At 39.7% G+C, this 15,728-nt stretch overlaps 1 protein-coding gene across 3 annotated transcripts in view; it reads left to right on the forward strand.

Annotated features, from left to right (window-relative positions):
• Window positions 1-15,728, forward strand: part of RSRC1 (arginine and serine rich coiled-coil 1) — a 354,988-nt gene that overhangs the window by 15,173 nt on the left and 324,087 nt on the right. For 2 of the 3 annotated variants that reach the window (XM_053309286.1, XM_053309287.1), the window contains exon 3: window positions 4,124-4,249. The exons of the other annotated variant lie outside the window; for it this stretch is intronic. In XM_053309286.1, coding sequence (XP_053165261.1) covers window positions 4,124-4,249 — 126 coding nt within the window. The remainder of the gene's footprint in view (window positions 1-4,123; window positions 4,250-15,728) is intronic. 3 annotated transcript variants of the gene reach the window in all.

Genomic DNA, 15,728 nt, shown 5'->3' on the forward strand with positions numbered 1-15,728 from the left:
GTGGCACAGCCGCATATAGTTTCCTGCCTAAATCAGGATAATTGAGCTTTTTAGATTCCGATAAGGTCTCTGTGCAGGCACATAGCCCATTGGTATAAAAGGACAGATGACCACTAGAAGAACCAAAGTTACAGGTAAGCAACCTGTAGTTCCTCTGACTCAAGGGAGAGACCAAGCACAGCTGTATGGACTAGTGAAGGAACTCACAGCTTCAGAGCAGCAGCTGTGTAGGCTTCCTCCTGAAACACCCTGCTGGAATAACAGCTCACTATAGCTGCTGACTCTGGCCCCAGAGCTCTCACTCTGTTCTGAGAAACCCTGAACCTGAAAGTGCTTCTAGAACTTTCTTGCCTGCAGCCCCTTGACCTGGCTCTTGCTCCCAGCACCAATCTTTGCTCCTGCGAACCCCGCTCCACACCCTGCTTCTCCTGAGAAGCTGTGACAGCCCCCTGCCAGTTGCTCAAGTTTACCAATAAATGGTCTGATATAGTGAAAGAGATTTCCTAGAGGTAATCACTTGGGGAAAAAAGTAATTGCACCTTCAAAACTATCCAGTTTCACTGGTGTTCTATTCATCCATTTTGTTGCTAATGAATTTTACATAACACTGGCTGACATACTGCACAACACTGTGCAGTAAGTTGTGCTGCAACTTAACATTCTCACAGTTACACAAGAGCACTGTTAATGCTAAACGCAAGAATTGCACAAATGCAGCCATTATTTCCAGTGCCTGTCAATCACGCAACTGCATTTGCACAATTCTTGTGTTTATTAAAACTGCTTTTGCGCAGCTGTGTGAACATTACGTTGTAATGCTCATGTAACATTGCACAGTATGTCAGTCAATGCTGTGTTTTTTTAGAAATGGAAATCCAGTATTGGTAACTGTTATAAGTCACTCTTCATTAAAACCTATCTACACCAAAATTATTGAATTGGAGCATTGGTCTACATGAGCTCAGTATTGTCTATCTACCCTGACTGGCAGTGGCTCTTCAGGGTTTCAGACTAGGAATCTTTCCCAGCTCCATCTGGTGATGCCAGGGACTAAACGTGGGGCTTTCTGAATTCAGAATGGATACTCCACCACTGAGCTGTTGCCCCCTCCCCTGTAAGTAGTATCTTCTCTTAATGTAAAATTGCTTACTGTCCTCAAAGTGTACATCTTCACGAAGACCTTCTGTGAGCTGCACAAGGGTGTAGCATTTGTTATTCTGTTATATGAAAAGAACTGATAAGAGGATCTTGCGCCTTATGGTGTAATCATTTTGTTTTAGAGTGGCAGTTTATTCCTATCTGTTGCATTAATTATGGAGCATGTCGGTTGCAAGTGACTTGCTTTTGGATGTGTAGATATTTCTGCCTTCCCACATGCTGGCTTCTGATATCCACAGATATCTGTGCATCGGTTTGAATTTCAGTGCATAATAATTGAGTCATGATTGTACATGTCTTTGGAAAGATTTTTTAAAAAGATATTTAGATAATTACAAGCATACACACTAATTTGAATATCTATGTACAGGCACCCCTTAGTTGCAAACATCCATCCTACAAACATCTGTACATACAAAGTTCCATAACATATTACATTAAGGAAGTTCCGAACTTACAAACGCCAACCTGCAAATACAAACAACTCTTGGGAACTATGTGTTCCAAGTTATTAATACAAGCAAACTTTTGGAACACAACCTGTTTGTAAATTGGGAACTTCCAGCTGATTCAGGTTATCATTTGTGCATGTGTGCTTCAATTTGAAAGACTTTTAAAAAGGGTAATTGGATGGGCAAGCACGTATTGTACCCATTGCATTAATGCAGCATACTTCCCCACTGGGAAGTACCTCTCAAAGTAATATAATTATCGTGGGGGACATGGGTGCATGCTATGATTTGAAATATTAAAATCGCATCATGTTCCTCATTGGGAAGCACAGCTTTAAGTAATATAAGGGTCAAACTAGATAGTATTAATCTCATAATATTATCTTCTGTACTTGTGTTTTCCTTTAAAATAGCCTCCACGGGATCCACTAATCCACTTTGGGCCTGTGGTATGTGGTGTCTGGCACTTTCTCATCTGATTCTCATTTTTTTGTTCTACCCAAACCAGTGGTAATAACCTTGAATCCGCTGAATATCTTGAGCACATTTTCGAATTTGGATGTATGGTGTAGTATTTGCATTGTAGTCTGTGAATCATGGATATTTGTGACATTCTTTCTCAATAAGATGAGATCATCAACATTAAAATAATCATCAGTTGCAACAAAAGTAAGAAAAGTACTTATACATTCATATGTAACATGAGAACAGCCCTGCTAGATCAGGCCCAAGGCCCATCTAGTCCAGCATCCTGTTTCACACAGTGGCCCCACCAGATGTCTCTGGAAGCCTACAGCAGGAGTTGAGGGCATGCCCACTCCCCTGCAACTGGTACTCAGAGGCATCCTTCCTTTGAGGCTGGAGGTGGCCTTTAGCCCTCTGACTAGTAGCCGTTGATAGATCTCTCCTCCATGACGTTATCCAAGCCCCTCTTAAAGCCATCCAGGTTGTTGGCTGTCACCATATCTTGAGGCAGAGAATTCCACAAGCTGATTATGCATTGTGTGAAAAAATACTTTGGTTTGCTGGTCCTAAATTTCCTGGCAATCAATTTCATGGGATGACCCCTGGTTCTAGTGTTAAGCGAGAGGGAGAAGAATTTCTCTCTTTCTACTTTCTCCACACCATGCATGATTTTATAGACCTCTATCGTGTCTCCCAGTGATCATCTTTTTTCTAAACTATATAGCCCCAGATGTTGTAGCCTTGCCTTATAAGAAAGTTGCTTTAGGCCCCTGATCATCTTGGTTGCCCTCTTCTGCACCTTTCCCAGTTCTACAATGTCCGTTTTTAGATGTGGTGACCAGAATTGTACACAGTACTCCAGGTGTGACTGCACCATAGTTTTGTATAAAGGCATTCTAATATTAGCAGTTCTATTTTCAATCCCCTTCCTAATGATCCCTAGCATGGGATTTGCCTTTTTCACAGCTGCCGCGCATTGAGTCGACACTTTCAACAAGCTGTCCACCACAATGCCAAAATCCCTCTCTTGATCAGTCACTGGCAGCTTAGATCCCATCAATGTATACTTGAAGTTGGGGTTTTTCGTACTTTTCACTTGTTAACATTGAAGCGCATTTGCCGTTTTGTCTCCCACTCCCCGTTTTGTCGCCCACCCCCACATGGATTAAAATTGTATTATTAATATGTTTATATATATCTTTTTCTGTGTCATTGACCTTCATTGTGTACAGTCAGTTGGAAGGTTAGGACCTAAATTATTGAATTGCTTTTTATTGTATTTAATGCTTACCAGGTATTGGAGTGAAGTCTTAGGGAAATTATTTCTTTTATGTAGGATATTTTTACTGCACCTTTCAGCATTGCAGGAGGATTTCCAGGACATGTTCTAAATAAAAACAGAAAATCATCATCCAACACCTATCATTACTAAAAGTAGAACAAATTATATACAACAAAGGCAATCTAAAAGTAAGTTAAAATAAACAAAACTGCAGAGCAGTAACATTTCATGAAGCAGCGTGAGCAACTTTATAGTCTATTAAAAGTTTGGATGAAACCACTTTTTCACCTAGCACCATATTAACGTTAATAAAATAAGCACCTCTGGAGATGAAGTCTGTAGCTAGGTGCTACCACAGTTAAGACCCTGTTTATCCCATCACTGTCTGCCTTGCTTTTTGAAGATGGGGATACTTGCATAATGGCTCTGAAGACTATTTTAACTATGCATGGGTGTGTTTGTGCATTTATATGTATGTTCTGTGCATTTATATGTGTATATATACATATATGTATGTGTATATTTCATATGTATACCCAAAACACACACACACTAATAATAATAATAATAATAATAATGATTATATATATATATATATATATATATATATATATAGAGAGAGAGAGAGAGAGAGAGAGAGAGAGAGAGAGAGAGAGTGTATAGGCGCACAGAGTGTCTAACCTCAGTGGTAGTGCATTAGAAAAATATTAACTACATTGCGTCCCATTTATGAGTGAGTTTTCTGATGTTAGTTGTGCTATTTTAGGCGCAGGCATCGATCTAGCAGCAGCTCTTCATATGGATCCAAGAAAAAACACAGCCGTAGCCGATCAAGAGGCCGAGGAAAATCATATAGGTCTCAGAGATCAAGATCAAAGAGCAGAACAAGAAGGTATGACAAATTCCCCCCAGCAAATATGATTGACCAGATAACAATATATCTTACTTTGCTTTTTCTAGTTGAAACATCTGTGGTGATACTTATCCCATGTTAACATTAAAGGGTTATCTGTGCAAGAGGTCCTGCAATGTTAACTTAAACTAACTCTGCAATATCTGTGACTAATAGCTTAATGCTTAGGGTACGGTATAAGAGCACACCACAAGACTTTTTTTTTTTTTGGCAGGGTCATTGCACTAATGACCCTGTTGCTAGCCGAGTAGTGTGTATAGGATGAAGGCAAAGCAAAGTAGGACTCATGAGTGTGTGTGTGTGTGTGTGTGTGTACACACACACACACACACACACACACACACACACACTCACTCACTCACTAGAGGTGTGCAGTTCTAAGTGTGCCGTGTGCATGAACGTAGCTCACGTTGAGGAGAGGGATTGTAGCTCAGTGGTGGAGCATGTCTGCATGCTGTCTGCCCCAGCTTTCATCCCTGGCATCTCCTAATGAGACTGGAAATACCTCTGTCTTGAAACCCTGGAGAGCCCTTCCAGTCAGTATAGATAATACTGGCTTAGATGGAACAGTGGTCAGTTATAGGGTAGCTTCATAAGTTAATATCTGTATGGAGATCTAGAATATATGAGATAAGTCAGCACCTGAACTGTGAGCTGTCTGTAACTCTATACACTTGTCAATTGCAAAGCAGTGCAGCTAGTCTGCAGAAATCATTACTTTTGCTGATAATGGCGGTGGCCATTGATGGCTTAATAGTTGGAGTGAGAGGCATGAGAAAAGTACATTCATCTTGAGGATTCAGAAAAGTAGCTAACTGTATATACATGTTTGTAAATAGAATATTCTGTTATAATAATTGAAAATGTTGTATGTAAATTTTTGTTTTAATTTTGTGGTAGTAGTGAAAGATTAGAACTAAATTTCTCATAAAGGAACAGTTCCTTTTGTTTTAAACCAAGAAGGCTGATGGATGCAAATGTGTTATCCCTGAGGGAGGGAGCCATTTGCTGCTGGCATGTAGTCATAGTGTGAGATTCAAAAACAGATTTGCTCAAGGACATCTTTGTGAGGTAGGATCAGGAAGATCCAGTTTGTGCATGTCAGAATTCAAAATACTGTTTACTAAACAGCTCATATTTCTGTCTTGGCCTAATATTTTAACAATTCTCAAGTTGGAAATAAAAAAGCTGCTCTGTGTATGTGTGTGAAGTAGAGGAAAAACTAGAGTAGAACATTCTCATAGTTTCAAAGACGGGGACTTTTGTGCTCTTGTGGAGAAATTGTTGTGACTATCTGAGTGTACTTTAAATAAACAAAACAAAATAAAAACAAGCCCAGTTAAATAAACTGGGCTTGGAGAGAGGTGTAATCCCCCATGGCTATAGTAAGTGTGTGGATCTATGTGGGTTGAGTGATCGTGTGTGAAATATGATTGGTATTCACATGTGTGCTTTAGCTGCTAGGATAACACGATAGGGAAGTGGCTCTCGCATGTCTGCATGTTTGTGTGAAAGGGAGCAGAGTTGGGAGACCACAGGGAGGTGGTAACTGAAATATGTGGCCAAGTTTAAAAGTGATGACTCCTGTCCCCCCGCCCCACCCCCCCAAGGATGAGGTTGTAAGGGAATTGTGATAGTCTGTGGATCTGGAGCATTTTGTGATTCAAACATTTAACAGATGTGCTGAAGCCCCCTTGTGGGTCTGGCCTAGACCAAAAGATGGGATATACATTTAATGACTAAGTAAATAATTAAATCAGTTAAAGCGTTTCATTATGAATATTGTTGGGTAGTACTTAATTCATTTCTGTAGATTTTTGTTGCTGTAGAGCAGAACCTTGTCTACTACGGTACTATATATATAGTATATATAATACTACTATATTTATATATATATATAGAGAGAGAGAGAGAGCTAGGGAGAGGAGAGCTGCTCTTGTGGTAGCAAGCATGACGTGTCCCCTTAGCTAAGCAGGGTCTGCCCTGGTTGCATATGAATGGGAGACTTGATGTGTGAGCACTGCAAGATATTCCCTTCAGGGGATGAAGCTGCTCTGGGAAGAGCAGAAGGTTTCAAGTTCCGTCCCTGGCTTCTCCAAAATAGGGCTGAGAGAGATTCCTGCCTGCAACCTTGGAGAAGCCACTGCCAGTCTGTGAAGACAATACGGAGCTAGATGGACCTATGGTCTGACTCAGTATATGGCAGCTTTCTGTGTCCTATTTATTTATAGTATTTATATACCACTTTCTAACTAAAGTTTTCAAAGTGGTTTACATAGAAAAATAAGATGGTTTCCTTTCCTCAAAGGGCTCACAACATAAACATAAAGTAAAAACCAGCAGCAAACAGCCACTGGAGGGATACTGTTCTGGGGGTGGCTGGTCCTGTTGCTTTCCCCTTGCTAAATATAAAGAGAATTGCCACTTCAAAATGTGCCTCTTTGCTCAGTTAACAGCAGTCTGAATTTATGGGAAGTTGAGAGCAGTTCTTTCTGTATTAATCTCCTGTGTCTTTGCAGTCTAGAAAACTGAAGTAACAGTATCTTTACTATTTTTAATGTTGAGAACAGTGTAAGTAAAAGTTCATTTAATGCTATGTATATACAGCTCTTTGGTTTGCTTTGTTGTGCACTTGTTTTTATATAAGTAGCTGAGTAACTTTGCTTTCTGCTACTTGTATCTGGGCTAATGAACATGGAGGGCAGGCAGCTAATTTTACCAAACCTTTTAATGTACATTGAACTATGAACATTTTCAGAGACAAGAGAGAAAGTGGATAGCATACCACGCAAGGGTACATCAGCCCAGTTATGTTATGTGCATGAAAGTTGTGCAACTGCAAAATTGTGCAAATTATGTTATACAAAAGTAAACCAACTGTTTCTAATGGGCTTACTCTTGGGTAACATCTGCACAGTTTTTGCACTTGTGCAGTTTGCAACTTTACTGGGCTGATATACGCTTGTGCAGTATGTCAGCCAATGTTTTTCGTAGTTACTGAAGGAAGTTGCTAATTTTTTAACATGTAGCTTGCCTTATCCCTAAGACTTGGCTAATGTTAAAATATGAAATAAATAAAGCAAATTCAACACTTTGCCCAGACCACCACAGATACTAAGGTTAGAAATGTAGTACAGGTTATCTGAAAGCCCAAGCTTGGGCTTTTGTACATAGGAACATAGGAAGCTGCCATATACTGAGTCAGACCATTGGTCTATCTAGCTCAGTATTGTCTTCACAGACTGGCAGTGGCTTTTCCAAGGTTGCAGGCAGGAATCTCTCTCAGCCCCATCTTGGAGAAGACAGGGAAGGAACTTGAAACCTTCTGCTCTTCCCAGAGCAGCTCCATCCCCTGAGGGGAATATCTTGCAGTGCTCACACATCAAGTCTCCCATTCATATGTAACCAGGGCAGACCCTGCTTAGCTAAGGGGACAAGTCATGCTTGCTACCACAAGACCAGCTCTCCTCTCCCTAAGGAGGTTGTAGGTTGTGAAGGAAGAGATTATCACAGTTACAAGAAACAGAATAAAAATATATTTAAAGCCTAGCATAGAATTCATGGTATTTCTCAGATAATATGTGTTTAGAGAGTGTTGCAACAATTTTTTGGCTATTTTTTCTTGTACAAATGAAGACCATAAGTGAAGATTAAATACTTAACTGTGCAAAGTATTGAATATGTAAATCAGTCTTCTTCTTCAGGTGCTATCTCCTACTGGAGGTTAGCTATCATTAAGGCTATTCTGACTTTGGATCAGTCTTTAATTTCTTAATTTCCCCCCAAAAAAGTTTAAAATACGTTCTCTTATTTTCCACACTTTGAATAATTAGTATAGATTTTCTTAATCCAAAAGATAAATGTTTATATTGCAATTATTTATTCTATTTTGGATGTATGTTGGATTAAGAAGTGTTGCTGTCTCGGAAATGCTATAGATTCAAAATTGTCCTACAGCAAAACGGTACAATGCAAATATGACTTAATAAGATCACAAACTGAATTTCAGCAAAACAACCAAGATTTACATTAAGTTAGGAATTTTAAAACCGATTTAGTTTGTTTTACTGAGCATTTGCTTAATAACATTTTGCCTTCTTGCAATCTTTTTAAAGACAATAATTCGTCTGTGAAATGCAGGCACATCCTCAGCAGAAAAATTGAAAGCAACAGCTCACTTTCTGAAACCACAGATATAGTGATATAAAGAAATATTTCAGCTCTACAAAATTTAATAAATCATCCCATTTCCTAATTTGATCATATTAGATGCTGATGTGGAAGAAGCATTTCAAATACCATCTCCTCATTAATATACATCAGTCTGGGGAATGGAATAGAATACTTATGCAGAGATGTCACAGTTAGTGTTTCTTAGTTTACTAAGTGGAACAGGTTGATGCGATACTGAGTGCTATTTGTCAATGTCTTGTTAAAATGGTTTGGGTCGAGTTATGGAGTCCAGAAAGACGGCGGCTGATAAATCAAAAGTGGATTGAGTGGACAGGAGGCAGTGATTGATACTGTGACAGGATATGAAGAAAGGAATCTTGATACAAGCATGCACAATATTGAATATGAGAAGGAAAATGACCCTGGAGTATGGATATTATTCAAGGAAATGAGAATAATAATATCAGTTTGAAATTATTGCTGTGTGAAGATTAGGACACGGCGGTTCTTATTACGCTATTATGTGTCCCTTGGATGGTAGCATTAAAGTTCTGTACAATTTATACGCGCATGTAGTACTTCTGAGGTATTCTTGGCCTATATTATAATGATTTATTCCTATTAATTGTGGAAGTAGTCTGTTTTAATTCTTTTGAATTCTCAATGCTTTCCGTTGAGTAGGACAAAGAATGGTAAATCTTATTTTGCATTTTCAGCAGTTTTGTGCTTCAGGTGTGTTGTAACACATTAGTTTATTCTTAATTATATTTCTCACATGATCTGTTAAGTCAAACGTAGTGAAGATGTGACCACTAAAGTGTGGATGAAATGAAATATGGCACTTTCTAAAGACTACTAATATTTGATGGCAATTATATTTCTGAATTGTCAATATGCAAGTCACTTTTGCCAACCTGTTTCCATTTTATATCTTTTCATGCTAGTGGATTCATGTGATGTTACCCTATAGGACAAGAGTTAACATTTAATCATTTGGAATTTTATTAACTGGTTTGTTTTTTTTTTGGCAAGTATATTGGACATTAAATTGTGTGTCTGTGCTATGTTTTGGAGGTAAGCCGTGGTAGAATTTTAACTGCCAGCCATTCCAGCTGATCCTAGTGAGGCAAGTGCAGTTGGTAGAAGGGTTGTGCCATCTTCCAGAGAAGCCAGGAATTCAGGGTCTCCCTGACTGCTTAATTGCCATTCTACCTGAGCTGGTGAAGAATGATTAGTAAACTTCTGTTCGTTAATATCAGAATAATAGATAACCATTTTTCTTCAGCTGGAAAATGACAATAAATATCTCAATAAGAAGGTTGAACCATTTGGGGATTGGTTCACATAGTGGATATACATGTATCCTGTGTGTAGTCTGCAAAATGTATGCACAAGAACTATCATGCAAAATTGTGCACAGAACTGATGTCAATCACTTTTGTGTTTTCTTTACAAATTTTACTGTGTGTACTATGATTCTCATCAAACTATCATGAATTAGAATGTACTGAAGAGGTCCATAAAGGTAAAGTGTGCTGTCAAGTTGATTTCGACTCCTGGCGCCCACAGAGCCCTGTGGTTTTGTTTGGTAGAATACAGGAGGGGTTTACCATTGCCTCCTCCTGTGTTATGTGAGATGATGCCTTTCAGCATCTTCCTATATCACTGCTGCCCGATATAGTACTGGCGGGGATTCAAACCAGCAACCTTCTGCTTGTTAGTCGAGCATTTCTCCACAGAGCCACTTAAGGTGGCTAAGAGGTCCATACTACAGGTTGGGTATCCCTTATCTGGACACCCGAAATCTGGAATGCTCCAAAATCCGGACACCACAGCCTTAAAAAACACACACACACCAAAAAAATGCCTCAGCTCACTTTAAAAATGTGATCAAGCCGCCGTCCCACTGCCGCCTGCCCACCACCGCCGTCATCGGCGCCTACCGGCTCCTCCGCTCGCCCACCTTCTCGCCACCACCAGCGCCTCCTGCCTCCTCCTCCTCCGCTCGCCCACCTCCACCTTGCCGCTACCATTTTTTTTTGCCAGTGGAACTTTCGCTTGCTCTTACGAGAGTTCTGACTCAGTGTTTATGGACGACTCCAAAATCTGGAAAATTCCAAATTCTGGAGCTTTTCTGGTCCCAAGCAGTCCGGATAAGCGATATTCAATCTGTACTCTGAAAAAAGTTAGAAAAAATGTGGACACTCAGTAGCATTGGGTAATTAAAGTAGTTAAATGACATATCCTGCACTGCAAAAACATTTAAAAGAGCATGCTGGTGATGAAAAGAGAGGTATAAAAGCACTAAATAAAGACTTATAGAAATAATATACTCTGTGGAGTTTGTTCAAAATTTAGGACTTTTGTATGACAATCCGAGTTGTCAGTTTTCCATCAATCTTCAGCCCCAAGACAGCTCCTATCTGTCAGATTACTAAATTCTAGGCAACTGGTATAGTACTGATGTTGTGGTAGCAAGCCTGAATTGTCCATTTTGCTAAGCAGAGTCAAACCTTGATTTGCATTTGGATGGGAGACTACATCTGAGCACTTTAAGATACTTTCCCTTGGGGGATGGGGCCATAGCTCATTGGAAAAGCATCTTCATGCTTGCTTGCAGAAGGTCAAAGTTTTGCTCCCTGGTATCTCCTGGTAGGGCTGGAAGAGATTCCTGCCTGTAACTACTGCCTGTAACTGCTGCAATACGCTCTATGTGGGGCTGCCTTTGTACATAGTCCAGAAACTGCAGTTAGTCCAGAATGTGGCAGCTAGGTTGGTCTCTGGGTCATCTCGGAGAGAACATATCGCTCCATCTTAAAAGATCTGTGGTGGCTGCTGATAAGTTTCTGGGCAAAGTTCAAGGTTTTGGTTATAACTTATAAAGCCCTAAACAGCTTGGGCCCTGGGTATTTAAGAGAGCGTCGTCTTTGCTATGAACCACACTGCCCATTGAGATCATCTGGAGAGGTCTGTCCGTAGTTGCCACCGGCTGGTCTGGTGACTACTCAGGGATGGGCCTTCTCCATTGCTGCCCCGAGGCTTTGGAACACACTTCCTGCTGAAATAAGAGCCTCCCCATCTCTTACAACTTTTGAAAGGGCAGTCAAGATGCATTTGTTCATCCAGGCTCTTAATTAGATTTTGTTTTAATTGTGTTTTAATAGTTTTAACTTTTTAAATTTTAATTGTTGAAATGTGTCAATCTTTTTATTAGTTGTTGTTGTTGTTTTGTAAATCGCCCAGAGAACTTGTATTTTGGGTGGTATAAAAATATATTGAATGAATAAATAAAATAAAATAAACTTGGAGAGCTGCTGCAATGTAGACAGTACTGAGCTAGCTGGACCAATGGTCTGACTTGGTATAAGGCAGTTTTCCTGTGTTAGGAAGGAAATGCATGCTCTGGAAATCGGATGAGTTTCCAGGGGTTAAGCTTCATTTTGGAAAAAGTGCAATAAATTCATAATAGCTAAGTAGGCTGGGCCCACCCTTTAAGATAAGCTGGGCTTGCTGCACCCTGAATTCCACCCTTGGATGGAAGTAAATATTGATGGCATGAGTTATGGGCATACATTTATAAAATGTATGTCCTAGAAATGTTCCTTGTTCTGGGAATATGAGTTACATTAACTTTTGTTAAATGTTAACATGTCTCTCTTCATTATTACTTTAAAATATTATTTGATGTGTGGCCTAATCTGGGTTGAGGCATATCTGGAATTAAAAAATACTAATTATTGGCAGAAATCATATCCCCCCTCTCTGTTCACATATTTATTGTGCACTGTGATACTAAAGACAGTCTGAATTGTAACATCTCTAAAATGCTGCACCATGCAAATACTCAACATAATTGTAAAAATAAACTTGGTTGTACTTTTGAATGTTTAGTTAAATTAAAGCATTTTCCCACAGGAAATGCAACTTACATTTCAGGTATTCATACTGAATTCATTAATGAGACTAGATTTGTCTGGATCTTCAGTGCAGCATGTCTGCAAAGGGTTGCCTTTTTATGGGGTGGAGGAAAGCTGCATTGTGCTATATTTTTCATAAGCAGTATTCCTTAGCCCTTACTAGAATTGACTCCAGTAAAGAATAAACTAAAGGATAACAAATGGGAAAAGTGAACTAAGTGGCCATGAATGTTGTGCCACAGAAAACTGGTGCCATTTTAGGCTACATTAATAAGAGCAAGATTTTTGTGCTACAAAGGACCCATAATACCATTCTTACATTAGTATACTTTGTGTAAGACTTCATTTGGACTACTGTGTTTAGTTCTGGGCACCATAGTTCAAGAGTGATGTCAGCATGTTGGAAAGAATTCAAGAGAGAGCAATGGGAACAATGAAAAGTCAAGAAGACAACTCATATGTGGCAGTACTTTGGTTAATCAAAATCAGTGGGTTTCAACCTTTTGCCTTTGATGAACACTACACTAACATAACTGACAGCTTTGGTGGCACAACCATTTTGAAGCAATCACTGTATGACTGCATGTGTTCTGCAGTTGCCAGCTAATTATTGGGAGTTGTTAGAAATTCTCTGTCACAAATGGGGAGTAGGCAAAGAGAAATACTTACCTTTCATTAATGTGACCCTTAGCTTTTAATAATATGTACTGATTCTGAAAATCTGCTTCCATATGGTGAAGAGTTACCTTGAGATAGTTTTCCAGTTAGCTTTACAGACTTGTTTTCTCATGTTATTGAAGATGCACTTTTGCACACACAGACTGAACAGATTATTGTGAGAACTTTGACCCACAATCCATAATTCAACAATTTCCTATATTCTTTGTTCTTATATCTGTCAAAATGAACAAACAGTTGAGAAATAAGGAGCCTACTTGTGACAACCTCTACAAAAGTAACACTGTTGTTCTTTACCCACCTGAGTAACAAAATTATCAATAACCACAGATTTCTAAGATTTTTTGACTAAGTGGCTCCAGTAAGAAGAGAGTTCATGATTAGCTCTCCTCTCTGATTACCATTTGAGGCTTGGTTCATATAGTCCCCTAAAATGGCAACTCTGTAGGCATGCTGGGGAAACATAAATGTAAGGTGTAACGCATTCAAATATGAATTGTGTGACCTTCTTTGAGGAGGAAAGAGTTGTGAATTGCCTGAGTATCTAGTTGTTTCATACAATTGTCAAAATGTGTACTGTGATCGGCATTGTGATTATGATTGGCATTGTGAGTGAGACTTGGACTTGTCTCTCTCTTTTCAATGGCAAACTTTAGTTTGCTGTTATGTGAATAAAGCAAACAATGCTTTGCATGGAAGCCAGAACTGGAAACCATGATCAAATTGTGGTTTCCAGTTCCAAGAGACAGTCAAGCATATCGGAGCAAAGAGGAAGAAATGTGTGAGCACAAAGGCATTCAAACTATATAGAGGATAGGATTATTTGTAGTTCCCCACCATACCTACTGGAGTGTGACTGCTTTAAGGTTATTATATGAGTTGGAAATAGTGGCAGAGCAGCAGTGAGATGATCTGTAGGAGATATTGGAGTAAGGAAGCTCCATGAGGTGCTAGTAGCTTCAACTCTTTTTGTCTTGAAATTACCTCTTTCTCTTTATTTCCCTGCTCCCTTCTTCTCCATATCTTTGTTACTAGTTATCAGGGTGTAGCAGTCAGCCCCTTCCTTACCCTAAAGAGTAAACCCTGTCCTGATTGACAGGCAGTGACCTCTGGGGATCAGCCACTCAGCACACGGTGACCGGGACCTAGAGGGTCTGGTGGCAGGAAGTGAAGGGGGTCTTTGTTTGTTCTCAGAAGGAGCCAGGAGAGCGATGAGAGAAGATGGGGAGCAGACTTCGTTAGTACCAGCCATGAAGTCTGGTAGCCTCATGGCCAACAGCCAGCTTGGAGACTTCTCCTTGGGAAGGACATCTGCAGATCTTTGAGAAACAGGATTGCAGGAAGTGAATTATCTCCTGGAATTTGAGGTGAGTTCAAGGGAAAAGGAAGCCAAGGGCTTCGGCTCCAGGGAAAGGTTTAGCCAGGGAATCGTGTGTTAAGTAGCCTGCGTTAGATTTCTTTTGATTTCGTACTTTTGCAAATGTTTACAATTGGTCTATAGTGTGTTTATCTATAACGTAACTAAGAGGCACTGAACCTGAGCCCTTTCCCCCGCAACTAGGGCTCTGTAGGAGTCTCTGTACCCTGTAAAGGTGCTTTTAAAGGTTCCTTTTTAAATTATCTTTGCAATTGGGTAACCATGATCTTAAAGTGTGCCACTCCAAATACCAGCTGGGGTGTTCTTTGGAATTAATCTTGTAAAGTACTGAGTATTTCTTTTTACCTGTAACTCAAAGCTGAGAGAGCCTCAGACTGAAGCAGTCTATAGTATTTTGAATAAAGTTTTTCTCTTTTTGTTCTTTATATGTCGCTCACCCTTGAGTGGATTTTTAACTCACGGGAAAAAGGGGTTTTACTCTGGTGCAGACATTCCTCAATGTTAATTGTCCAGCAATCTATCAAGTTCTCTTACCACGTTGAAGCTACACATGGAGGGTTTTTTATATTTTTCCATTGGTAAATGAGGAGGAGAGTTCCCTGGACATTCATCCAAATCCCGAGGGGGCAAACTCTAATAATTTGGGTGTGATGGCAGTGATTACCAAAGGAACAGCTTTTGATGAGAAAATATGGAGGGAATGATGCAGCATTTTTCTTTCCCCCACATGGCCTTGCTTTGAGACAAACGCTGGGCTTAAATTTTCTACACAGGGTTTCTAGTTTAGTCATATGCACATCTTCAGGATTTTGAACAGGTTCTTTCCTAAGTTATGTGGAAATGCTCGAGATTGAACCTGGCACCTTCTGCATGTGAAACATGTGCTCTTGCACTGATCCTCATCTCATCCCTGGTAGGAAGAAAACCAATGCAAACTCTCTTTGCAGCTGGTCTGTGAGTAGGATTGTTGACAATGAAGGTGGCCTTTCCTCTTCAAGAAGGGATTGTCTTTCTCCTACTCCCCCTCACCAACTGGGCAGGAAACCTGTCTTGATTTTCTGGTTATCAACTACTAAGCTAGCAGCTGTCTCATTGTTAATGGTTGCTCTTTGGGAGGCTAAGAAACTACCATTTGGGGGCATAGTAACTTGTTCAGCATCACTGTCCTGTCAAAAGAGGAGTGTGAGTACTTTTAAAAATATTTAAGAGAATGTTGTTATAAAGATGACTAGTTCACTTTATGGATAAAATGAATAAAAAAAAGAAATCAAGGGTTTAAACTACAGGATGATGATTTAGATCATGTCTTTCA

The sequence above is a fragment of the Hemicordylus capensis genome, chromosome 3 (assembly GCF_027244095.1).
Source record: "Hemicordylus capensis ecotype Gifberg chromosome 3, rHemCap1.1.pri, whole genome shotgun sequence".
Lineage (NCBI taxonomy): Eukaryota > Metazoa > Chordata > Lepidosauria > Squamata > Cordylidae > Hemicordylus > Hemicordylus capensis.